The 9,761-nt window shown below is 39.9% G+C and overlaps 1 protein-coding gene across 1 annotated transcript; it reads right to left on the bottom strand.

The window, feature by feature from the left end:
- Nucleotides 1–236: 236 nt before the first annotated feature.
- Nucleotides 237–8,431, bottom strand: RSL24D1 (ribosomal L24 domain containing 1). The gene is made up of 6 exons (XM_049812676.1): nucleotides 8,258–8,431; nucleotides 5,943–6,056; nucleotides 3,452–3,524; nucleotides 2,633–2,696; nucleotides 2,011–2,096; nucleotides 237–643 (listed from the first exon to the last, which is right to left on the bottom strand). The coding sequence occupies exons 1-6, from the start codon at nucleotides 8,336–8,338 to the stop codon at nucleotides 570–572; spliced, it is 492 nt and encodes a 163-aa protein (XP_049668633.1). The 5' UTR covers nucleotides 8,339–8,431; the 3' UTR covers nucleotides 237–569.
- Between the last annotated feature and the right edge of the window lie 1,330 nt (nucleotides 8,432–9,761).

Raw genomic sequence — 9,761 nt, 5'->3', positions numbered from 1 at the left:
GTACCAGCTACTAGGAAGACAATTAACTCTATCCCAGCTGAAACCAGGACAAAAGGAGATAAAACAATCACTATATGCATTCATAACAAACTGAAAAATTTTCCCATGAGAGTGAAAATAAGTCTGGACTGCACTGGACTGATGAAAATACATACTGCCTCACCTTGTAACCATTAAGATAAGATTTTTATTTGCTTTTATCACTATGAAAGAACAAAAGACAGAATCGGAGAAGCTCAGGGCCAACATCTTTTATTTCTTTAATTATCAGGGAAAAGTTATCCAGAATGAAAGTGTAACTTTCCAGGGAGCACATAGGATCTCAAACAATGTGTCTTATTCTCCATCCTGCTGACAAAGTTTTCTCAAATTACATAATTGTAAGTACTGCCCAAACCGGTATCCATCTTATTATTTTTTATAAAACCAAAAATCATTCGAATTGTAAATGATCGCTATTCATTAAAATGTATTTTTCTTCAACTGTAAGCACAGTTCTGAATGATGTCCAGTAAGGCCGTAAGGAACTGTTAACTGCTGAAGAGATATAAATAGAAAATAAAAGCATTTTAAGAGTCTTCTTCCATAGACACATCCTCTTGAAGCTTCTGCACCATTTTGTCCTCCAGCTGTTTTGGTGTGCCTTCAAAGCAAAGAAAAAATTAAATTCAAGATGTCTCTCTAAACCCAAATAACCCTTCTTCTTTGAACAATATATGTGACTGTTTTAGGAGAAACAGCCTAAACATACTGCTTAAAGAGTTGTTTAGGAGCAAACCCATCAAGCTTACGAATATTTATTACTAACCTCCATCACCACCTAAAACGACTGAAGAATCGTTTTAACAGAAAAGCTGATTTATTTATTTTTTTCGCAAAATCTAAAATGCAGTGAAACATATGTTTTCATCTAGTATGATCAACTTTGATATACCTGGCAATACCTAGCAGACCTTGCAAAGGACTATAAAAATGCATTACTTTTAACTGATCAATAGCCTTCCCATGTTAGTTTTTATATAAACATTTAAGCCTTCCTGAATGCTGTGTTGGATGGCAATAGTGTTAACTCTCAATAATACTACCAAAAAGAAAAAAAATTAAAAATCCAGAATTGACATTTGATTCTGCTCTCTCTAAGGCCCAGCAGGAACTGCAAAACACTGAAAAGGTAGCTGTTTGACAGAAATACTACATGCTATTGTGCATCATTCATTTAACATAAGCAAAGCCAAACAACGGAAATAAACACTCAGGTTTATTCTTTTGAATTCAGCCCTTTTTTGTTTTTTCTTCCCTCAAAAAACAAGGGACAAATTAAACCAATGGTTAAATATATCCTGACAAAACCTAGTTTCACATATATACAATCTTAGACTACAGTTAATGCAAACTGGAAGAAAAAACATAGAACAGACTTCTAGTTAACATCTAATAATATGTCACACCTACATCCACAGAGACAAAATCACTGGGAATTTGTAAAATTACCATATTTTTAAAAATTTCAGGCTTACACTGAAGAAACAACAGTATTTTCATGTAAGTTTCATTATACGCCATGAACTACAAAAAACCCTACTCTGACAATTAGCTAACAAATTAAAAAAGCAGAGTTTAACTACTGTGTTCTATATCAATCAGTAGTATAGTCTGTTGAGTTCAAATAATCAATTCAAAGGGAAGACTCAGATAAATGTATCAGTTAACAAACACACAGTTCATAGAGAACCAGGTATTGAGTGCAGTTTAAAATACTCAAATAAGGAAAAGAAAGGATGAATGCAGGACTAGATAAATAAAAAGGTATGTTTGATTCAGAACAAATATACTGCTTACATTTAGTGGCAAGAGCTATTCTCCATATTCAACAGACAAATTAATTGTAAGAAAAACGCACAAGAGTATTGATCTGTAGAATTAGTCATACAAAAAAAAAAATAATCAATATTCATCAGAAAACTGTACACGCAAGTTAACCTAAACGAACCAAGTAAAACAAGTTCTTACCTGCATGCGGAGCACGAAGAAGGTGGATATTCTGTTTGACTTCTTTGATGTCTTCTGCCTTCTGCAACTCTTTGCTCTTTTTCAATCTGGGGAGGGGAAAAATTAAATTTCATTACCTTCAAAGAGGAGATGCATGTTTTCCTTTTAATGCATAACATATCTTTAGCTAAAGGTATGTAAACTGTAAATAATTATGATTATGAGGAAATAAAGATAAAAAGTATTTGAAAACCAATTCAAGCATATACTGGATACAAAACAAAACAAAACAAAAAAAACCAACCAACCAAACAAAAAACCCAAGAAACAAAAAAACACCGAAGAGTCAGCACTGTATCAACTCTTAACAGACATTTGTTTAAACCTAAGACTCCATATTACAAACAAGGAAATTTAACTATTATCATTTGAGTGTCCAAAATCTGCATTTCATTGGACAGCCAATGACGTGTAGTAGTTTGTAGCATAGTTGAGCCCACTCAAACTGTTTCACCCCATTGCTTGGATGACTGTGTATGTGCAAAGCACATCACCATTTAGAACTTTTGATCACCATTTCTCTGGTAAGACTGACTGTCCAATACACACTTTCAAGAACACCCATTATACAAATATTTCTCACCTGTTCATAATAAATCTAGCTTGGCGTTTTTGCTTTATTTCCTCCACTCTTTTCATTGCATCAACTGAAATAAAACAGAAGTTGTTTTAAATGTGCTTACATACCTACAGTTGAAAATACATGCTATTTTGCAGAGCAACACTACCAGTATTCCACAATACCTCTATATCAAAGGTAACTCTTATGCTATATAGAACATGCTCTTCAAAGAGCACAGTAGGTGAATGTTCTGCATACCAACTATGATTAATTGTATTTTGAAACTTATTTATGCTTCCACTTTTGTGCCTACACATATTTTCTACAATTAACCATCACTACAAGAGGTTCTTACCCTACTTGAAATCAGATGCAAGTTATCACCTTCTCCTTTGTGGCATGCATTCATTCATGACATTAGTAACTTTCATTTTATAGCAATTGATTTATTAAGCAAACTGAAGTGGAACAAGTGGGAACAAAGAAACAACTGCATCACTAAAAAAAGCTTCCACCGGGAGCCTCTTAAAAAGCTGGAGAAACACTGAGTTTTCTGAAGATAACTCAAAATAGAGGAATGCTGCAACTCATTTTCTAACCAGTTTCCAAAAAAAAAAAAAAAAAAAAAAAAAAAAAAAAAAAAAATCAGGTGAAACTCCACATCTGTTCACAACTCAAAGCTCCTCTACACATAAGAATTTAGTTATGATTCCAGTAATTTCAAAACACAATCACTACAAAGTATTCTCAATACTCTAAGAAGCCTTCTGAAAACATGTTCATGTAGAGTAACAGTTCATTCCCCACAGCTCATCTTTTGTTTTTTCTAAAATGACTCACCCGTCTTGTTCCACAACTCTCTCTGGTATTTCACTGGTTCATTTCTACGTTTTTCAAACTCAAATGAATTATCCTTTATTAAGAAAAAGTAAATATAGATTATACACAGAAGTATATTTAGATCAATACATACTACAGCACTCACTCATATAACTTTGTATTTTACTTTTTTTTCCCCCCTTTCAGAATCTCAGTTCCTATACTTTAACAATCTTTAGAGATTACTAAACCAGAAAGAAATAGTGGAGCATTTGACCTCAAAGTGTCAGAAGCTACAGTGATTTGTTTGAAGAGAACTATTTACCAAAACATCTCCTTCAGCTATTTTCTTTTTAGCAAGACAAAAGGAACAGAGAAGACAAACGTGGAGTAGGAAATACAGAGTAGACTAGACAGGTGGAAGGCAAAACTAGAAACGTGTAGATTCAAAAAAAAAAAAGCATTTGATGCAGGTCAAATAAGTTCTACTCAACTGCCTGTAACCCCTACACTATTTCATTTTAAAAATATTGAAACAATATAAAATCATTTTAAATTGTGGAATATTTCAATTGATGACATTGCGTTGTTTGGGCCAGCTAGGGGTTTTTCTTTGTGTTGTGTGTTTTTTTTTTTCTCCCCAAGAGTTTAAGAGAGGAAAACAGTTTCCCGATTTTTTTTTTGCTAGGCATACTTAGCTTTATACCAACTTTATCTGAGGACTTTCCCCTGCCCAAAGGTTCTTTTTTGAAGTGCTAAAGCAGAGCTATTAGACCAGCTGCTAATCTTCACTTGAGCTAAAGACAGCTCCAATGACAGAAACTACACAGAACAGCAAGAAATGGATCATACACACTTACAAGCTGTGCTCCATCAAGAGATGAATGTTAATTTTCACCATGGGATAGTATCAAGCAAAATATCCAAAACACAAGCTGTAGAGCACATCATATGCTAACATCTACATACCACTCTTATTCTTAAAAATATATTTTCACAAATTACCTTAAATTCATTTTTAGCCAGGCGCAACACAGCACCAAATTGATTCACTGCAGTTTTTCCTATGTCAGCTTTTACGTATTTGTAACATTATGACATGTTGATTTATTAAAAATCATGTCAGCATTATTTTGTAACATGAGAACATACCACAAACAGTGAAAAGAAGTCTCATAAGAGTACAGATGTTCAAAAATGCCATGGTCTTCTAACCTACATGCAGAGATAAACTACAGCTGCCTCATACTGGCCAATGGATCTTTCCAATTCCAAACATGAGGGGACAGAATGACCAACTCCTCAGTCATTCTGAGTGAAAGAATAAGACAGTCCTTCAGAAGTACCTTGTGAACAACCATGTGGCAAGATTATGTCCTTTTTAATTTTTTTGTTGTTTAATAAAAACTTGAAACCCAGGAAAAAAAGTAAATATGTTTAACCCCTATCCAATGTACCTGTTTAAAGCAGCAAGAACTGTCACCTTCTTGCAAACTACAATATTTCCCATTGTCACAAGCCTACTTAGACACTCTCCCCAAAGCTGGCTTATGAAAGAATGGATACCGACCAAATTACAACAAAGCATTATGTTTATATATCGTTTTAATTCTTAGCATATATAGACATATCTCAAAACTGGAGCATAGTCACCTATTTAGACATGTAAAAAGGAATTTTAAATTAAGTTTTTGTCAAAAAGGTAATTCAACGTCACCAGAAAGAACCTGAAAGCAAGAAATGCAATTACAGAAGATGCTAATTAATTATGGCTTCTCAGAGTCACATTAAAAAATAAAATAAAATCACATTCTTCCCCTTGGAAGATCCACAGAAGGCAGCAAATCACTGTGTCAAAATACTTACCAAATTGTTAGTATTCTGGAAAAAACCAGGTAACTAAGTCACAGTAATTCTTAAATTATTTAAGGACTGTTCCCCCAAATATGAGTGTTTACTGTTTTTATCACTGAAGTAAGTTTGTCTTGAAATTGTTTTTAAGATCTCATATGCTGTTTTTGAAATATTCCTATCTAGGCAAGGACGTTTTCTATACATTGTATGCTTTAGGGAGACTTCAAAAGGTAACTATCCTATGTGTCTACACAGAGAGACTCCTGGGGTACCTTGGTACCCCAGATTATCTGATTGTGCAGAAATACAACTACTAAATGTATATGTACAGAGAATAGAAGATTTACAGATGGAAAAAAAAATGCCTTAGGAACCACCATATATTACCAACATAGACACCTGATACACTGGCTTCCACACTGAAGCTGAAACAGGAAGTTCCAACTTATAGTCAAGCTAAATGAAAGCTCACTCTCAAGAAAACTCTCACATCCTCTTCCACTATCCCTCTTTTCTTCACTTACTGCATCCCTTGTGCTCATCTAATTAAATGATAACGCATTAAGCTAGCTAACCTAACCTGTTTGCAACTGGAAGAGGCTAGATTCCTGCCACTTTAGTGAGCCCGTGTAAAGTGTGAACCAGTTCAACTTCTTACCACTGTCAATTCTTTGCCAGCTGCTTTCCGGAATGCTTTGGTCCATCTCATCTTTCGGGGATTTCGCTTCTTTTTAAAGTTTCTGTGGCATTTTGATTTGCAGAATCTAAATATCTTAAAGAAGAAAGGGGGGAAAGCTTACAGTCAAATCACGTTACTCCTGCCCCATTGCAAACGTGATACCAAACATTAAAGTTTCTCTAACAATACTGCCCATAGAAAATGACATTCATCTTTCAAATTTCATTATTTTTAGTTCAAACGTAGCTAATAAAAAAAAGAATTTCAAGCACTATTCTTGATTTTCCATTATAAAGTCATTTTCACAGCTGTTAGGGACATGCATAAATACTTATAATTAAGCTGATTATAAATAAAATATACCGGAGTTGTGAGAAATTTCATCTGCAAAAACAACTATAAAACCAAACTTGTACTATGAATAAACAATTTTCTATACCTGTCAGCACTTTTTAGATACAGTGCCATCCTGACAACAACAAGAAAATCCTCACACCTCTCATAAAGCATTTTTTAATGCAATACACATGCACACACGCGCACACACAAAAAGTCTTTCTTCTGGAATGTAGCTTTAAGCCTTAAAGATTACCCTGCAGCAGGAGTCCTAAGCACCTTAGTTAAGTCCTGGACTGAATTTACTGAAAGCTATTAAAGCATATGCCAAAACATTCTAACTGACCTTTTTTTTTTTGACCCCTTCCATTTTCCTACATATTCTACAGAACACTAGACTCATTTTAGGCACCTGCTACTGCTAGCCATGGAAGCACCTTATGCATAAAAGAAAATTCACTACCCAGAGTTTTTATTAGTATTGAAATTATGTAACTAAGAGCCAAGCTAAGGAACAACCCTCTATGCCAAACTGTCCCAAATCCAACAGACATTTTCCAGTCAAAAAGAGCATGCAGCAAGATGGGGGGGGGGGGGGGGGGAACGGAACGGACAGGATGGGACATCATCATATCCCTATTTAGAGTCTTTAATCTTCCCTAAATTTATGCATCACTTTGAACTACCCTGAGCTGTCTAGTATCCAGAGCAGAGCTGAACCTTTAATTAAGAACACTCAAAATTACATTTGTTATTCATGACTTTTTGAAAACCCTATTTTTTGTCAGCCATGCCCTCCTTCCCATCTAATAGTCATTTCTAAAGAAAACGAAAATACGAAACCTCTAGTAAAGATAATAATCTTCAAATAATAATTTTCTCACCTTAACTCCGATAAATCTGCCACTACATTTTGCTCTTTTCGTAGATTATCTGTTCACAACTAACCTGCCATTGTGCTACTTTTTAAAAAAATAAAAAACAACAAACCAACAACATGCACCTTGTGGCCATTTTCTAGTAAACGGAACTGTGTCAATCTACATCTACCTCTAAATTCCCAAAAGCTATGACTCAGATGAGCAATACAGTTGAGCCAGTATTTGATGCCCGAGCACGGGAAGGAAGCTATTTGCGTAAGCTTCATTTCACACGGGGGTCTCCAATGCCCTGTAGGAGTGATAAGGAGTACAGAGGAGGCTGGGAAACCATCCACAACATCTTACGTACAAAATTGTCACCGCAGCGTAAGGCCCAAAGTGCTATGCACATCCTGTTATGACAGCCTCAATCGGGTAAGTCACATCAGATATCCGAGTTGCAACTTTTAGTAGAGTACCACGAGAGAGACAAAACCCATTAGCTTTAGTAGACACTGTCTATAATCTAGACTGCTCAAGGCTTCAGAATCGCCTGCCGTTAAACTGAAGCCTCCGCTTCTCCAAATCGGATGAAGATTTTGCATTGCTTCGTGAAGCAGACGATTCCTCAGTAAAAACTGAAAACGAATAATTCAAGAGCCCGCACTCTCCCCGACAGCCGCAACAGCTTGCCCGAGTACTGTATCGCTCCACGCAACGGCTCCCACGCAGCGAGTAAACCCACCCGCGCGGTGGATGGCGCCACCACCCCCACCTCGGGAACGCCAGCGCGGCCAGTGCGACGGCTCCGAACCGCCGCGGGCGGCGGGGAACGCTGCCTGCCGCCCCCCGAGTGCCGAACGGCGCTCGGCAGGCGCGTAAGCCACCGCACCCCGGCACCGGACGGGACTCGACGGGACGGGGGCAGCGCACAAGGGGGAGCCCCTCCATCCGGCACAGGAGAGGCCGAGCGCGCCCGGCCGCTGGGCCAGGCCCAGCCGGGCAGGCGGCGTGCGCCCGGGCCCCGGAGCGCCGCCGCTGACAGGCGCCAGCCGCAACCCTCACCCCGCCCCGCCCCGCCCCTGCGGCGAGCGGTACCTTGCAGTCGTTACGCACGAACATGACGCCGTGGCCCGGGTAGATGGGCCCCGAGCAGAAGTAGCACTTCTCGATCCTCATCGCCGGACCCGCCGCGCCGCGCCGCAGGCCCCACCGGAAGGGTGCGCTCAGCTGACCGGAGGCGGCAGGGCGCCCCCTGCCGGCCCTGGGGCGCCAAAGCGCGGCGGGAGCAGGCGCAGGCGCGGGAGCAGCCGCCGCCGTGGCAGGCTTGGGTTGTTTGCGGTGTTGCACGGCGGTCGTGAAGCGCAGCCGCTGCTGCTCGGGGAGCTCTCAGAGCCCCGACGCGGGCACCGGGCTGGAAACAAGCGAGCGCTCGCTCTGGGTTTGCGGCCGAGCCAGCCCGGCAGGAGCGACGGCCAGCCGTGAGGCAGGTGGCGACGGCCGTGAACCGCTTCCCCGGCTTGGCACCGCGCAACCCGCCACAGAGCCGCCAGGTCGTTTCACCTCGTATCGCTATTGAGCCAGCACCATACCGGGAGTTAGAAAAATCACTCCGGGTATTTGGTGATGAGGCCAGCCCAGCCGCAGGGCCGCAAACAGCTCACCTCGCGCCAGGAGGTACAACGCGCCAGTGCCAAATCTCTTCACAAGCTGCTCACTGGAAAAGGGCACTTCAGTCCCATCGGGGGCCGTGGAAGTCTCTCCTCACACCCACAGCAAACAGCTTTGCGAGGCAAGAGCTGCAATGCTCCTCTGTCGTCGGAGCGGCCTACCCTGTGAAGGGGCCAGCAACCCAAAATAAAGTGATACCCCCCAGGAGTCCCATAATTGGATTCCATAAAGCCTACCTCAAAAACAGAGAGCTCCTTTTGCTGAGCACGGGTGAGGAGACCAGACATAGCTACTGTTTCTGATGTGGTCTCTGCCAGACTGAATGGGAAACAGGAAGGAGCGCTCTGTTGGGACATAAACCCCTTTACCTCACCAAAACAAACACGTTCCCTCCCAAGGATGCTGGAAGAATGTGTCATTTCATAATTCAGGGATTTTGGTTTGGTTTTAACCCTGGTAGAGTAGCACAAGCTTCTCAAATGAGTCTTCTTCAGCAGGCTTTAACTGTCGTGAAATACAAGGAGGACAATGAGACTTATTATATGTCTTAGCAAGATCTCTTAATAAAAATAAAACAAATCAGTCATATATAAAATGTAGAAGAGATTATTGTTCAAAAAATGAGAAACTGGGCCACAAGGCCACCACATGAACAATGCTAAGACTATATTTTGTGTGGAAGTTCTCATTGCTGTGCTTTCTTTGAAGCTGTAAGAAAGCTCCATTTATTGGCTGATTGGAGCCATCATTTCTAAATCATTACACAAACAGGTTACTGGGGGGAAAAGGGTGAGAAGACTATCTACAAAAGCAGTAATAAGCTAATAACCACAAACACACTACATTCACTCACTGGATATACACATCAGCCACATGCATGCTAACTGTAATCCATTATATGAAGAGCATGGTCCATCCCTTGACTTCACCG

Source organism: Accipiter gentilis, chromosome 10, assembly GCF_929443795.1.
Source record: "Accipiter gentilis chromosome 10, bAccGen1.1, whole genome shotgun sequence".
Classification (NCBI taxonomy): domain Eukaryota; kingdom Metazoa; phylum Chordata; class Aves; order Accipitriformes; family Accipitridae; genus Astur; species Astur gentilis.
This window is presented reverse-complemented; position numbering and strand designations above follow the sequence as displayed.

Coding starts and splice junctions, on each gene's coding strand:
- RSL24D1 (XM_049812676.1), bottom strand. CDS start 8,338: ATGAGGATCGAGAAGTGCTACTTCTGCTCGGGGCCCATCTACCCGGGC. Junction 6,057..8,257: donor TCGTGCGTAACGACTGCAAG/GTACCGCTCGCC, acceptor TTCTTCTTTAAG/ATATTTAGATTCTGCAAATC. Junction 2,697..3,451: donor AGAGTTGTGGAACAAGACGG/GTGAGTCATTTT, acceptor GTTTTATTTCAG/TTGATGCAATGAAAAGAGTG.